This window comes from Petaurus breviceps, unplaced genomic scaffold (genome assembly GCF_028583685.1).
Source record: "Petaurus breviceps papuanus isolate PSGF00001 unplaced genomic scaffold, PetGlider_PUasm1.0 90804, whole genome shotgun sequence".
Lineage (NCBI taxonomy): Eukaryota > Metazoa > Chordata > Mammalia > Diprotodontia > Petauridae > Petaurus > Petaurus breviceps.
In genome coordinates this window covers 11,789,534-11,806,512 of record NW_027187348.1, presented here as the reverse complement: position 1 = coordinate 11,806,512, position 16,979 = coordinate 11,789,534, and the positions used below count along the sequence as shown (strand labels likewise).

Below are 16,979 nucleotides of genomic sequence, written 5' to 3'. Positions count from 1 at the left end.
AAGAAATATGGCCTGCTCATCAGCAGTGGTAGCTCAGACTAACAGGCAAACTTGGTTTTTCCTGCATCATTCCTAGCCAAGGGATGGGGAACCTGCAGCCTCAAAGCCACATGTGGCCCTCTAGGTCCTCAAGTACCTACTTGGACTCAAAGGGCTGCACTTGAAGACCAAGAGGGCCACATGTTACCTTAAAACCACAGGTTCCCCACCTCTGTCCTAGCCCTTTCTTGTCTTGAATAGTCAGATGGCCAAGAAATCCAGAATCTGTTCTAACACTGTTCTAATGCCCCCAATCTGTTCCTGACTGGTTGTCTTAATTTATTTTAGATGTGACCTCCATTCCTTATATTCTCACTCCAAATAAAGGGTTAATGGCTTACTTAAAATCTTTTACTGAAGCATGAAAACAATTTAAAATTGGTTTTCTTGAAATTTGAGAAATATACTCATCTGCATTTTCAAATTAAGAACAGGGAGCATGAATCTTGTTGAACTACAAGTATATAAAAATTATTTGGGTTTTGGGGGGGAGGTCAATTGAGGGCAGAAAGAATATGAGGGGAAAACATGTAGAAATAGAGAGGGGAGCAAAAGGTAGCCAATTCAAAGGAAGAGAGGGAGATAAAAAAGGTAAAAGACTGAGAAAGAAAAAGATAAAGTTACCGAGACTCAGTAGGTTCTTGGGTAAGTACTAAAGAGAGGACCAGATGAAATCAATTCTATAATAATATCTGGCTAACTGAATGCTCTAGGTAACTGATCCCACAGCCCACCTGACATTTTAAATACAAACAAATTTTGTCTTTTGGCCTCTTGGTTCCCTAGTTCTAGGCACTGATGAATATCTCAAATCTGTTTTGGGGAAGCATGTACAAGATTCTGAGAAATGAGAGAAGTTCTGAAAAAGTGCAGTAACAATGAAATTTCAATCAAAATGTTCCTGGACATAGAAAAGAATTGATTATCCATTCACAAAGGCTAGAAAATACCATGACAAAGTATTTCTCTTGCTTCCCTTCTAAAAGCTGAGTTGGCATCTCACAGGCACAGCACATCCCTTGTGTAATTTTATTTAGAACTCTTTTGTCTATGTGTTGGTATTCCATGTTACTAGTGTTCCAAGTAGTTAGGTTTGGGGGAAAATAATCCAGTTTACTTCAAAGGTTCTTTACGAAGAGAAGTCATAATGAATGCCGCTCACACGGTGCAGTCTCTTTTTCACCAAATTTATTGTTGCACATTTAGAACACTGAATATGATGAGTTAAAAAGAAAGCACCCAAAACGGCTACACATTAATACCTGAGCAAAGACCGAAGTATTCACGCACTGCACCCTACACCTAATAGCAGAGGGTTGAAACAAGGTAAAAAACCATTTACAACACTCTATAGAGAGTACGGTAAGTAGCACTTTTTGTGAATTACAAGTTCGATGTAATAACGTTAATTATACTATACAAAACAAGTATACACAAAGGTGTCTTTAGCACAACACTGTACAAAGTTCTGAAGAAAAGCATGCATGTCCACATGGAAAGGACTTGGAAGAGTTATCTTTTTAGTCCATGTTATAGTTGAGTAGTTTTACTGTGGTATAATAAGCCTTTGCACTGAATGGGAATGAGTGTACAACACAGTTCAGTTACTATGCACTGCATGGTCCGTATGTGGATATTATTTGCAAAAAGATTTTGATATCTCTTATCTCATCATTACATACAGCCTTTCTATGGGCCTATAATTAGGGTATGAATGCTGATGTGGGACAGCACTGGGTATAGGAATGAATTTCTTCTATTACTTTCCCTTTTCTCTGCTTCCATCTCAATGTAGTAAAGAAAGGTGTAGTCTCTAGAGGGTTTCAGAGAACCCTATCATTTCATAAAAATCAGTGAGAAAAGAAATTTAATATGAAAAGGGATGAATTTTTAAAAAATTAACTTGAAATGAACTGGCCTATCAAGTCCACAAACGTGGGAAATTTTCAGTTAAGATTACAGACCAAAAGACAACTTGGGAGGAGTTCAAATAGGAATCACATCTATTACTTTAGGAAAATATACACATAATTCTTTGACAAAAAAATCTGTACAGTCTTGGTAATTGAGGTGGAGAGGGAAAAGAATCTCAAAACAGGTACATTATGAATATGAGTTTAATGACTTAAGAACAAAACCACTCAAGGTTTTTTTTTTAATCTTAAGTACATTTATTTAGATGCTCACATAACACATGCTTCTAAATACTTTGAGGGGAGAGGTCCCTGGCCAAGGTAAATCCTGGGAAGAAATGCATGACTGCTGGATCATTAAGACAACAATTCCATGTTATTCAGATTTTCACATGTAAAGTCAAGGTCACGGATGCTTCCAGTTGTTTCAAAATTAGAATTTAATTATTTAGTGTCATCAAGTCCCTATTTCTTTGTATATAACTGTTCATTTGAATTTTACATGAAATCTCTAGAAAGTAAGGGAGATGCTTAGAATGACAGTTCCCCAAATATGAAGGAAATAAATAGCTCATATTTTTAAAGCACTATTTTATTGACCTTGAAGAAAAAAGATTTTTGGCCAATTTGAGATGAATACCCATACTGAAATCTACAGTTTCCAAAAATCTATAGGGCATCTTTCTTTACTGTTTTAAGGCACAGTCTATTTTGCCCTATAAAACTAGAAATCCAAGGTCACAGTGAGAAAAAAAGCTCAGTTTTGGCCTGCTTTCCCTAGGAGTACAGGTCATATCAACCTTTGTATTTTGCCACATTTATAGTTAGTGAAAGGTCAAATTATTGTTCTAAAACTATATTAGAAATAATATCATACATTTAAAATAAAATATTTAAATGATCTGCATTAAGAAAAATCCACTATGGGCAAACTTGGAGTAGTACTTTAAAAATATACTTCTGAACATATACAAAATATAAATACATGAGATACACATATTTCTCACTTAACAGATATTAACAACATTAATCTGGAGTTTAGCTCAAATTTCTATACTGCTTTAAGAAATAATGAAATTGAAATATTTTATCTTGAATTTATAGTTCCTTTACTTCCACATGGTCTTGCTGCCACTAATAACTAGTTATCTGTGCATGAGTATAACAGTGAAACTACAGCACTTTAGGCTAAAGTTCAATAGTGCTTAGCACATTGCTAAACCCAACCAACACTATCTTAACATGAGGATAGCAGCAGTTTTTCAATTAAATGAACACTTATGCACAATCTACTAATTGCTGTTGAAGTAGCTGTCAGATGAGGTATAGGATCAAATACTACAGCTATAAAGAATTTTTAGGGATTCCATCTTCTATATGATGAAACTGAGGCCTAGAGATGTTCTGCAGTAAGACAGGTTAAGGTCATGCAGCTAGGTCATGGACAGGGCCAGGAATAGAACAAGAGGTCTCTAACTCCCAGTCAATCGCTCTTAGCACAAAACCTTGCTGACCTTTCAGCATTAGTAGGCAGTGAGAAGCCAATGAAGTCACACGATGTAAAAGTAGACAAAAATAAGGCAAGATTGCAGTTAGAACAGTTAGAAGTGTTAGGGCTTGCCATAAAGGCAAATCTACTACATCTATAGGCATCTATACACTGGAGGCAAAGTGTGACTGTTGTACATTTTCAGATTTAGTAATTCCATTTTGTAACTTAAATACAACAGTACAGTTATGATGTTAGCATGGTTAATGTGGCACCCTGATTTCCCCTTAATTTTGCTATTTTAAAAAAATTAAAGTTTTATTTGAGTACATCTAGTAGGCTCGTTGTGTTATTTCTTTCATGGTGGTGCCAGAGCCAGAGACTCTTAAGAGCGGGAAGGGATCCAGGAAAAGTTTTCCTTTTTGTCTTTGTATTCTCCAGAGTCTGGCACAGTGCCTAATGCATGGTAGGTGCTTAAGAAATGCTTCCTGAATTGAAAGACTGACTTTGCCTTGGGAACATGTGCAGTGTGATCTGCTGGCAGAGTCATTATAGTTAACCCCAACTCTAAAAGGTGAACTGCTCCCAAGGTGAATGACTATATGTCACTTTCTCTCTTGGGACGACAGTTTTAATATCTGTAAAACAAGGGGGATATCTATAAAGTCCAATTCTAACTTTGTGTTTTTTTTTCCCCTTAACATAGCAATCTACTATTATCTTGGCAGTCAAGTGCTTTTTGGAAAAATTGGAACCAATGAACCAAATCTGCTTTGCAGCAAAGTTCCCTGGAACTATTGGGATATTCCATTAAATGAGGGACACTTTTATTGACAACGAAAAGATAAAGTGATATAAAAATTAAGACAACTTACTATCAAATAATGTAAATTAGATACTTCAAATGAAGAGTCTGATACCACTATTTCAGATATCAAATAAAGTTGTGATACTATATTAAAATCTTTAAACATATAGAAAAACAAGGGTACAAAATACAATCTTTTGCCAGTTACACATTTGTTAATGTAAGTGCTAGCTTAAAAATGTGAAAAATTGTTTTTGTTTTACCCCAGTATGCTAAATATAGCTCATTGGCACAAGTATCCCGAGGTATATTACAGTTGCATGTAGCTTTGGTGGCTAAAGTACATTCTGCTAAGTTTATGAATACTGTTCAATAATTTCCAATTCAGTGCTTTATGCTCAAACTTAAAAAAAACTATCATTTTTCCTTACAAAAGGATGTAAAAAATTTTAATATGACACAGAACAAGTATAATGTGAAATATAAAATGTGCCCTTTTGAGGCCTTGGAACATATAAATAATTTTTTACTAATTATGTTACTATATAAATACTAAAAATCAAAGTAATGTAAAAAATAAAGGCAAATATAAACCTATAAAATGGCTACTCTCAGTGTTTTCAGAAGCAAATCTTCATTGGCCCAAACAAAATAAATCAAGAAAGTTCTTCACAAATGTTTAAAGTTAGAGGTTACGGAACAAAGACACTGATTCTGACTTGGTCTTCATCAAGTCCTATAAAAAGTCATCATCAATTTAACCTATGACTTGGCATTTCAAAACATGATCACTGCTGGCAATATACCATGCCAAACAAAGCTATGAAAAGATCACAGAAAAATGAAAGTCTATCATCAATATACAGCTCTATGAAGAAAATGAGGATAAATATTTTTCCCTCCACATTTAATTGAGGCGTATTGCCTATATTTACCCTATAATGAAATGTTTCTCATTTTTATTCTTTCATATCAATCTTAAGAAATTTATGGTCACTAATATTTTCTCCCTAAACCTTATACAGCTTTATACTCTAGTTTATAAGGTACAAAGAATCAGATATTTGCACCTCTAGTTCAACTAAGTAGATTAAACAAAAAGATTTTATTAGATCACTAATATTTTCTCATAAGGAGTTTTCCTTGTCAACCACAGGATACTTTGATCTTTCCTTTGACCTCTGTGGTTGCTGCAATGCTTTTTATGAAACAAGTGTTGAAAATGTCTTATGCTACCAATTATGACAGAATCTTGAAAACTTACACTGTGAACTGAAAGCAAAGGCTGTTTTGAATGAATAAAATGCTGCCTCATCACAATCAGGTACTTAAATATAGTAACTAGAGTTCCATTAACCAAATATTGCTGAAAAGAGGTTTTTTTTTTAATGAATATGAAGTATTTGCAATTAGTCTAGAAAAGCAGGATCCAGGTCAGTGCTAGCCTCTGTCCTTGTGCCATCATTTCACATAGAAAAGAATTCAGAGTTCAGGATTCATGGTTTCAAATATGGTTAAGTCCAGACAACCCAAACAAGTCAGCAACTAAGGTCACCTTTGCTTTTTGTTCCTTTTCTTATCACCCTTATTGGCTGCTAATGCAGAGTGCCCAGAAACATCTTTAGTGTTAGTTAAGGGAAATGTGCAGCTCTCTCTCAATAATCAATCGGACACCAATAATGCTAAAAAATAAAAAGAACTGATAATGGTGGATTACATCAAGAAAAAAGCCTCTCTTTAGCACTAATAGAAAAGTTGAAAGCAATAAAAAGAGACAGGTTTGGAAAACAAAACAAGGGTCTTAATTTTCTGTGTTAGAATAGTGGTATCTTTAGATATTTTGGGTTTTGTACTCACTCTAGATGAATTTATTCTCCCTCCAAGGGGAGAGTAAAATGAATGCACTTTTATCATGTCTCAAAATGATTAATTTTCTTTAGTAGCTATTCTCTTTAAAAACTTCTTAACTTACAAAGGAAAATCAGTCCAGTCTTGGTAAATTATTATAAATTTTGAGATTTTGGCATATATACAGTTTTATTTTAAAAGTTTTAGCTTATGGGGTGGCTAGATGGAACAGTGAATAGAGTACTGGCCCTGGAATCAGGAGGACCTGAGTTCAGATCCGGCCTCAGAAACTTAACTAGCCGTGTGACCTTGGGCAAGTCACTTAACCCCAATTACCCTGCCTTCCCCCCTCCAAAAAAAAAAGTTTTATTAGCTTGATACAATTAGCATCACTGAATTTTACTTTATAATTGTTATAAATTAAAAAGAACATAAGGCTAGAATTTTGAGTTTCCTGTTTTCTTGGATAAGACTGTTGTGAAGCATTAAATGCCTAATTACAAAAGCAGCCTGGCATTTTAAAGCAAGGAATCACAGGATCATAAAATTTAGAGCTAGAGGGGCGGCTAGGTGATGCAGTGAGTAAAGTGCTGGCCTGGAGTCGGGAGGACCTGAGCTCGGTTCCAGCCTCAGACACTTAACACACAAAAAAACTAGCCGTGTAACCTTGGGCAAGTTACTTAACCCCAATTGCCCTCCCAAAAGCAAAAAAAAAAAAAAGATTTAGAGCTACTTAGCAGGGCCCTCAGAGGTCATTTAGTCCAACCCCTCATTTTATAGATAAGGAAATTGTGACTCAATTAAATGACTTGTCTAGGGTCATACAGATATTAAGTGTCACAGCCAGGATCTGAACTTAAGTCTTGTGATTTCAAAGCAGTACCCTTATTTCAAGAAGATGGAAGTAAATTTTCTGATTCTAAAGCAAAATACTGACTCTACCTTATAAAAGTATCATTTCACTTTTACCTGAGAACATGCCTGGGTATTCAGGTATACACAAACATACACAGAGGTTTTCTGCTTGTGGAAAACTTTTTTCTTGTATAATTTGATTACATATATAAAGTTCCTAAAGATACTTTTAATATTTCCTTACTGTGAAGATCTGATTCTTGTTTGTACACAGTTGCCTGCATATTTCCCTCATTAGACTATTATTATTAGTTCTGCAAAAGCAAAGCCTGCCTTTTGCCTTTCTTTGTATACCCGGTGCTTAGCATGGTACCTAGAACATAGTAGGTACACTGAATAAATACTTGTTGACTGACATTCCACAATACCTTTTCCCAGTTAACTTCACAAGCCTAGGTGATGCCTCAAATACTGCAGAGTAATGCATCCTAATTCATGAAAAAATTTAACATAAAAATCAATAAATCAAGATATAATTAGATTAATATAATTTTTTGAGCTGAAAACAAACTTAGATATCTATCTAGTTCAACTTCCCCTCTTTTATTCACTATTTTTGAAAGATAAGAACAGGATAACTGAGTTGCTTATAGCAGACCTAAGTCAAGAACATATTTCATTTAACATCTCTGTGCCTCAGTTTTCTCATCTATAAAATGAAGAGTTGAACTCAATGTCCTCTAGGATCCCTTCCTGCTCTAAATACAGGATTCTATGTCTCCTGATCACCTTTCTTTCGTACTTTCCACTAAACTGACTTTCTCTATAACTAAGTTAAATAAACATTTATAAGCAAAGGTGTAGAAATACTTAGAATTTTAGTTAATATTCAACTTATAGCTATATATAAATATGAAGAAATAATTTTCTAAACTTATTTAAATAGACCAGCATTTTTAGTATGCATCTACTTAGATCCAACTGGAAAATCTGAAACCATTTGTGTCATTTCATTAGACAGTCAGACCATGATTCTATGAATTTGGGCCATATAAGTGGCCCATATTTTTCAACTTAAGATAATATTCTAATTCCTTATTTCCCTTTGTGATGCATAAACAGAACATACCTTTGTTTATTGCGGATTATTATTAAAAACTTTAATTAATTAAATTTAATTTGACAAAGCAAGCATTTATTACTGTGAACTTCTAAGTCTTAGGACAAACTTCTTTATAACCTATGATGCTGATGGTCCTCTTTACATCTATTTCTTTACTATTACCTCAAAATATGTGAAGCCACTTGGCACAAAGTACAGAAAGATGGGCTTGGAGCCAGTAACACTTGGATTCAAGTCCCACTTTTGGCTGCATTATTCTGGGCATGTTACTTAACCTCCAGTGCCCCATGCAGCTTTCAAACTATAAGTTGGAGAGAAGATATTGCCTTACATTGGTAGAAGGAATTTCCTCATTTGATAGATTCCTTTGTCAATGAAATCAAATGTTCAATCCCTATCCCTGTTATGAAATGTGTTTATATTATACTATAATGAAATCATGTAATATAAAAATGCAATTTATTATTGGTCTGATCAGTAGTCAAAATGATGAAAAGATATGAAAGGGTAGCTTTCAGATGAAGAAATCAAAGCTATCTAGTCTTCTGAAAAAATACTCTAAATCACTACTGATTAGAGAAATGTAAATTAACACAACTCTGAGGTACCACATCACAACTACCAGATTGACTAATATGACAAAAATAAAAAATAACAAATGCTGGTGGGGATATGGGGAACTTGGGACACGAATGCACTGTTGGTGGAGTTGTGAACTGATCCAACCATTCTGGAGAGCAATTTGGAACTATGCCCAAAGGGCTATAATACTGTACATACCCTTTGATCCAACAATAACATTACTAAGTCTGTATCCCAAAGAGATCAAAGAAAAGGAAAAAGGAACTATATGTACAAAAATATTTACAGTAGTTTTTTTTTTTGTGTGTGGTGGCAAAGAATTGGAAATTGAGGAGATGCTCATTAGTTGGGAATGGCCGAACAAATTGTGGTATGTGACTGTGATGGAAAACTATTTTGTTATATAAACAATAACAAGCAGAATGGTTTCAGAAAAATCTGGGAAGACTTATATGAATTGATGCAAAGCAGAGTGAGCAGAACCATGAGAACATCATACACAGTAACAGCAATACTATATGATGATCAACTGTCAACAATTTAGCTATTTTCAGCAATATGATGATCCAAGACAATTCCAAAGAACTTAGATGAATAACACTATCCGCCTCCAGAGAAAGAACTGACAGAGTCAGAATGCAGATCAAAATATACTATTTTTCCCTTTTTGTATTTTTTTCATCTTTTTCCTTTGGGTCTGTGTCTTCTTTCACAACATGACTAATATGGTAATAGGTTTTGTATAACTGAACATGTATAACCTATATCAAATTGCTTGCTTTCTTGGGGGTGGTGAGGAAGGAAGAGAGAAAATTTGGAACTCAATTTAAAAAATGAATATTAAAAATTGTCGTTAAATGTAACTGGGGGAAAATAAACTGTTATTTTAAAAATAAGGTGTGGATAGCATGCTCATAAAATCTGCAGGTGACACAAAATTGGGAGGAATAGCTAACAGAGTCGACAATAGTCAGGATCCAATACATTGGCAGATTAGTAATGGGATGAATCTAATAAGATGGACTTTGGAAGATATTTTACTTGCTACAAAAATGTAAAGTTTTAAAAACGGGTACAAAAAAAAATCCCCAACTTCAGAAATATGTGATGGGAAAGGAATGAACAGTTTGTCTGAAAAAGATCCATGGGTTTTCATGGATTAGAAGTACAACATGAGTCAACAGTGTGATGTGGCTGCCAAAAAAGCCTCAAGTGATTTTGGGCTGCATTAAGAGAGGCATGGTTTCCAGAAATAAAGAGGTTATTGTCTCTCCACATCTGCCCATCATTGACCTCATCTGGAGCACTGTGTCCAGTTCCAGGCATCACCACTTGAGGACATCAATAAACTAGAGAGCCTTCAGAGTGGGGCAACCAGGAAAATTAAGGACGCTAAGTCTATGTTATATAAAGATTGACTGATGAAACTGGGGATGTTTAGCCCAGAGAATAGAAGACATAGGGGAAGGGAAGAGGAGAGAAAACTGTGTTCAAGTATTTGAAGAGCCATCATGGGAAAGATGGATTATGCTTATTCTGTTTGGCCAGACAGAACAGGACAGAACAAGAAGCAACAGGCGGAAGTTGTGAAGAGACAAACTTAGGTTTGATGAAGGCACAGACTGAAATAATTAATTCATTGCCAGTAAGTGAATAGCTATGACAAATTGTTTTCTTATGGTTAAATGCTAGCATTGTTTAGGAGACTTAAGGTATTTGCCATGAATACAAAATGATAGTCAGCATTTGAAAAATAATAAAAAGACCATTTCTTTAACTTCTCAGCTCTTGATGCTTTTAATAATAAATTTTAAAAGGTTACTGAAAAATATCTTGTCAGAAGGCCAAGAAAAACTCAAAATGAATATAACCTTGTAGACATAAAAGAATGTTAACAATACACCTCATAAATATGGTTTCTCAAAACTGAACAAAAAGTATTCTTGATATTCTGTTTTCTGAGGAAACTGTGATATGAATTTTATCCACCTCTTTATGACTTAATTCTCAATATAAAAACTATAGTAAATGCAAAGGAACACATTTCAGTAGAAAAACTGGATGAAAGAACAAAATGCTTGCAATGTCAATATAAATAATGCTGTATCTACTGAATCTAGACTATAAAACACCACTAGAATCATAAACCAAATAGACTAGTATGCACAGGAATTGAAATCTTGAAAGATTTTGGTCACTAAACTCCTTATGTTCATTTTTCAAAGTGATTAGTAGACACATGCCACACCACAAAAACAAAACCATGCCTCAAATACTTTCTCAGGGGTTACAAAACTAGTTTTGAATTTTCATATTGTAAAAATAGACTTGTCTTCTCCGAAGGATCCTGCAGTCCGAGTTGATGAGTCTGTTTTTCTTTTTCATTACCTTCCTGAAGAGCCAAAGTACCCCTACTATTTCTCAAATCAAATACTAGACAACATATGGAGTAAAAGAGGAACGACTACAAAGTATGGCACTCTGTATAAGTGTGTAGAGCCAAAGGCAACCACGCCAATGGCCACTAGAAGTGGAAACTGGGCGGCAGTCTTCAACAGTTTACTGCAAAAAGAAAGAAACATAATTATGTGTTATTACAAACTACAGTGGAATTGTGTGAAGCCAATATTATACGTGATTTTGAGAAAAACATAAAAATATTTTATGCTGTTTTAAATGTAATATTTTGCTAACTGTGAAGTTTCCTTCATTTGCAGATTTTTTTTTCTAATTCAAAAGGTTAAAAAAGCTGATTGTGAAAATTACATTTTGTAATCAGAGTTTTGTTTGGCTTTGTAAAATTTTACCACTAGAAAAGCACTAATCCTCTAAATGTAGGAAATTTACAATAAAAGATAGCACTAGTTATTTCTATGTTACTATAATTTATGCCAAATTTCATTTCATATTCAATTTTATATTTGACAACCATGACAAATGGTTGAGAAAATTATAAAAGCACAGAGAACCTCAAAAAAAAAACTTGGGGGAAGAATGAACAACTTAATATAATGTTTGTAGACAGTCAAGAAACATTATATAAACAATAATTATTATATGCTTACAATGTGCCAAGTACTGTGCTAACACTGGGAATACACACAACAGGAAGGCAAAAGCGGTTCCTGCCCTGAAGAAGCTCAGATTTTAATAGGGGAGACACACAAACCAGGTATATAAGGGGTAAATTGAAAGTAATCACAGGGGGAAGGGGAAGGGGAGTCATTAAAGACTTCTTACAGAAGGATGGGAACCTAGCTGAGACCTGAAGAAAGTCCAGGAAGTCAGGAGGCAAGGCAAGAAGAGAGAGAATTCTGGGTATGAGGCACAAGCAGGGAAAATGCACAGAATCAGGCAGGAGATAGAGTATCCTGTGTAACTAACTGAAAGGAATTGGATTGTAGAGTACCATCTGTGCAAAGCAATAAAGTATGAAAAGACTGGGAAGGCAGGAAAGAGTCAATTAATTAAGGGCTTTAAAAGACACATCTTTTGGGGTGGCTAGGTGGCACAGTGAATAGAGCACTGGCCTTGGAGCCAGGAGTACCTGAATTCAAATCTGGCCTCAGACACTTAACATTTACTAGCCATGTGACCTTGAGCAAGTCACTTAACCCCAATTGCCCCGCCTTACTCCCTCCAAAAAGTGGAAAAAAAGGACACATCTTTTAACGCCTACAGCCAAGTTTTTGCACACATTAATCTCACTTGCAAATGAAAAAGAAATGTAGAAAGTAAGATCTAGAATATTTCAAATGTCAATTTTATAGAAAAGTTAAAGTTTTCCAAGAAACATAATGAAAAAGGCAGGTAATTGTACTGACAGTAATAGGGACATAAAAACTTTTCATTTGGTGAAACAAGCAAGATAGGCTTCGGAAAGCTTAATTTTCTGCCAATCCTGCCTCAATACCTGTGACTTGTAAGCAATCCATTATGTGTAGGGATTAGTGCAATTTGAAGTCTCCCTTCTAATAATATGGTAATTAAGTGGCAAGTGTGGTTGCATTATTGACTGTATGTTTATATATATGACATAACAAATTAAAAAATAATTTTATCAATACTGTAAGTGTATAAGGATGCTTAAAATATTTCAATATTTACTCATGTTTAAATATAATAACTCCTTTCAGGAGTTTGAATTTCTAAAACACAGCTTTGGTTTCACTCTGTATATGTGCAACATTAAAATACGAGTATGAAAATACATATTTCAGTGTTACTTGGTTATAAAATTACTAGGATAACAGATTTAGAGCTGTAAGGAGCCTTAGAGAGTCCAACTCCCTCATTTTATAGTTGAGAAAAATGAGGTCAAGAAAATTTCACTTGCTCAGGGTCACAAGGCAGCAGAATCATGTTTTGAAAAATAGACTCTCTCATTCCAAATCCAGAGTTTTTACCATTGTACAACACTTTATTTAGGTTACCATTTTACACAATTAAAAAGCAGTCAAAGTTAACTGAGAAGAAAAGAATATTATGATTTTGTACAAATTATGATTACAAATTACATTTCTATTTATACATAGTAATTTTGGAGGATAAAAATATTCCAAAATTGACAAATAAATGTAATAATATAAGATTTTGTTTTTAAAATATGTGTATGTATATGTTCTGAAAAAAAGGCTCAAATATTAAAGCAGACTGACTTTGAAAAATATTACTTTAATCATAATAAATATAAAATATATTATATATAATATAAATAATATACAAATACCAATAAATAAATCTTAATCATACTTTAAATAGTATTTGTAAATTTTATTAGGAGTCTAACTAAAATCATTTAGGTCATAATTGGGGCATTTTTAGCAATTTTCTTGTCATTCAAATGTTGGATTCTTCTCCTGTCCCTTAAAAAGGTTTTCATTATTTTGTCTTCTGTGCTGAAAACCTGGTTTCAAAATCCTTTTATAATACTTAATTATTATAACCAGATAAAACCAAGAGTTTGCACACAGTTTAGAATAGGAACCAAATCATCTTAAAGAAAAACGAAACTTTAAAACTGCTGGTATGTTAAAGTTGGAAGGAACATAAAAGCATGAAACAGAATAATTTTAAAAGGCAGGAAAAAAACCAGAAAAGAGGAAAAAAGTGAGGAAAGGATTTGATTTGTTCTCACTGGGCAGGTCTGGAGAGTATAAATAAGAGAAGTAAATAATTAATGAATGAAAAAAAAACATTAAGTGCTTACTAAGTGCAAAACACTGAGGATACAAAACAAAAATTAAGACTCTTTGTTCTCAGGGGTCTCACATTCTAATGGTGGGTGAAAGTTACAGAGAAGCAGATTTTGGTTCCATGTAAAGGAAGAACTTTTTAAGAGAAGGTGGAATGGGCTAGAGTTAACACCAGCTCATAAGGTAATGAGTTCCCCATCACTTGTTGGGGATGTTACAGAGAATGAGCTCCCTGAGCTCCCTTCTAACACTGAGATTCTGTGAATTCTGCTCCTTTTACCTTGGAAAACAACTGCTTAGTAGACATGTCCCATAAAGTCATGACAATAAAAAAAAAAAACTTCAGTATTTTCAAAGGTAAAGATCAAAATGCAATATAAGAAATATTAAACATTAAGGATTGGAAATGGAAAAAAATCCCTATAATTCTATATGCAAAGAGAATTACAACAATTAAGGAAAAAGAGAGGCAGTATGGTGTAATGGAAGAGCTGGTTCTAAGTACAGACTTTGACATATACCACGAGGTCTTACATGAACTTACATTTACAAGGGGCATGAAGCTGAGAATTACAGCAAGTTTTTAAAAATCACTGCATCTCCGTAGATCCTGCATATTACTTCAACCTTCAGATTTTGAGGCATCTAGGTCATTTGTATTATCAATTATTCCAAACCACTGTTCACCTTCCCATAGGCCTTATGCTATAGTGATAGGAAGGGTGCTAGATTCAGTCAGGAAGTCCTGGATTTCAATCTTGGTTCAATCACTAGTTGTGTGAGTGTGGGTAAGTCATGAAACCTTTCAGCCTCAGTTTCTCCATCTATAAAATGAAGCTTAAATCACAGGGTAGTTGTGAGGATCAAAAGAGATAATGTATGTAAAGCCCTGTGGAAAACAAAGGGCCATTAGTATTATTCTCTAATAATTACTATATATATTATCTATTAGATGTTAGTTATTATTTTTTCTCCCTACATATTAATTTTTTATACAGTGAAGTCTCAACTATTATGTACACTCAAGGAATTATTCTAAAAAAGCAAGTTTTCTAGAATCCTGAAGATTTATCTCCTCAAACATCAAATCATTTTGTATAATTTTTAGCTGTTTTAGATGAAAATAGCTCTAAAATATGTTGCACACTACCCAGTTTTCTTAACTATTCAGATGGGCTGTACAACATTGCGTAATATTTTCTTAGGGACTCTTGGGTAAGCATTATGACAGCAGCTCTGTCACTTCTAAACTCTGTTACCCTGGACAAGTCACTTAACTTTGAGGGCTTAGCATGCTCATGTGAAAGATTAGAGCTGAACTAAATGATTTTTTAAAAATATCTAGTCCTAAATATTTTATGATTTTCCTATGCTGAAAAACAGTGATGCCCTTAGGGTAACTAGGTACATAGGTCTATTTGAGATTATACAAAATGGATCCAAACTGCTGAAATTTTAAATTCTTTTGTCTGATTTTTATGTATTTTTGATTCTTCCCTTTTATCAGCCTTAGTTGTTAGTAATAATAATAATGGCTATTATTATTCGAAACCACACAGTAGTAGCCTGTGTTGGCTGTGGGACACTAAGAAAATCACTGAAACTCTCAGTGTTTTCTATAGGCTAAGACTATAAGTGGCAGAAAAGGGTCCAACCTACATCAGTAAAGGGAACTTAGCTAAGAACTCTATGCCAATGAAATTCTAGGTCTAGTTTTTATCCCTATTCTTGTATAATTCAATCCTCAAAAAATATACTCTGCTCCAGAGGTGACAAACACAGGGCCTCTAGGCCACAAGTATCCCATAACACTTCCAAGTATATCTCAAGAAAATATTTTTTTAATACATAAAAAAGAGTAAAAATTAGTCTAATCTGTGGGGAGGTAGTACACAGGTAGTACATATTTTCCCTGAAAGGGTTATTCTTCTATGAACAATGTCCATGCCTCAGAAAAAAGGAAAGTGGAGCTTTGAGGGGCAACTGGGACCCACAGGGAGTGAGGACATATGTCTAAAGATGAGACTACATGGCACATAGAAAGGAAAATGATCATAGGGAAGACGAGACACAGAAGTGAATGCTTTGGGATACTGGGTATGGTTTGTTCCACTGCATCTTGAAGGCAGACTATTAGTTGCCTTGGACCCAATAAACAAAATATCCAGCTCTTCCACATGGTCCAAAATCATCACGACTAGCAAATAAAGATGAAAACATATTAGTCTAGGGGTAGCTAGGTGGCACAGTGAATAAAGCACTGGCCTTGGAGTCAGGAGGACCTAAGTTCAAATCATTTCAGACACTCAACACTTACTAGCTGTGTGACCTTGGGCAAGTCACTTAACCCAGTTTTCCTGCCTTCCCCTCTCCAAAAAAAAGACAAAAAGAAAATTTATTAGTCTAAAAATATTTTGTAATAACCCATTCTCCTTACAAAGACGTAGGTTAATTTAAGCTGATCACTTTAATTGTATACCAAGAATAAAATATGTGCCTACGAAAACAAAAACAAAACAGAAAAGGAAGGGTATAGGGAGAGCTATTTAAAAACAGCAACAAAGCACGATGATAATTTAATATGTAAATGCCTAGAGATACATAGAAATTTAATTACAGAAATGTTATAAGTGGTTAGCAATGTAAATCCGCATATATACCACAGTTCCTATTCCATCCTACTTAATCTCAGGAAAGAGAAAAATAATATGAAGTTACTTACCAAATATGAAATGTGAGCTGCAAATGAGGACTAAAAATCTATGTGGGGGAAAAAAATTAAAGTACTATACCTTGACTTTACTGAAACAATGTCAGAGTTCCCAAGAATTCCCAGAGTTGGAACGAAGAAAAATGACAGATGTTTACACGGATCAGGATTAAGTCTAATATAATACCTATATGAGGGAAAAAGGGAGAAAAAGTGAGGTTACATAGACATGGTTATTTCAAATCAGCATAAATCTGAATAACACCCACAAATCATGGGAACAAGAGGCAATGCAGTTTAAAGTGGGGATGCTACACCATCTATCTCAAAGGGTTGCTATGAAGACAAAACTCCATAAACTTTCATGAGCTACAGAACGTGAACTGTTATTAATTTCAAATTATCACTGAGATACCC

The 16,979-nt window shown here is 34.3% G+C and overlaps 1 protein-coding gene across 2 annotated transcripts in view; it reads right to left on the bottom strand.

Moving 5' to 3' along the window:
• Positions 1 to 1,211: 1,211 nt before the first annotated feature.
• Positions 1,212 to 16,979, bottom strand: part of PGAP1 (post-GPI attachment to proteins inositol deacylase 1) — a 93,230-nt gene continuing 77,462 nt past the window's right edge. For both annotated transcript variants that reach the window (XM_069070162.1, XM_069070160.1), the window contains exons 26-27: positions 16,645 to 16,749; positions 1,212 to 11,219 (exon numbers count right to left, since the gene is read on the bottom strand). In XM_069070162.1, coding sequence (XP_068926263.1) covers positions 11,084 to 11,219; positions 16,645 to 16,749 — 241 coding nt within the window. In that variant the 3' untranslated portion in view covers positions 1,212 to 11,083. The remainder of the gene's footprint in view (positions 11,220 to 16,644; positions 16,750 to 16,979) is intronic.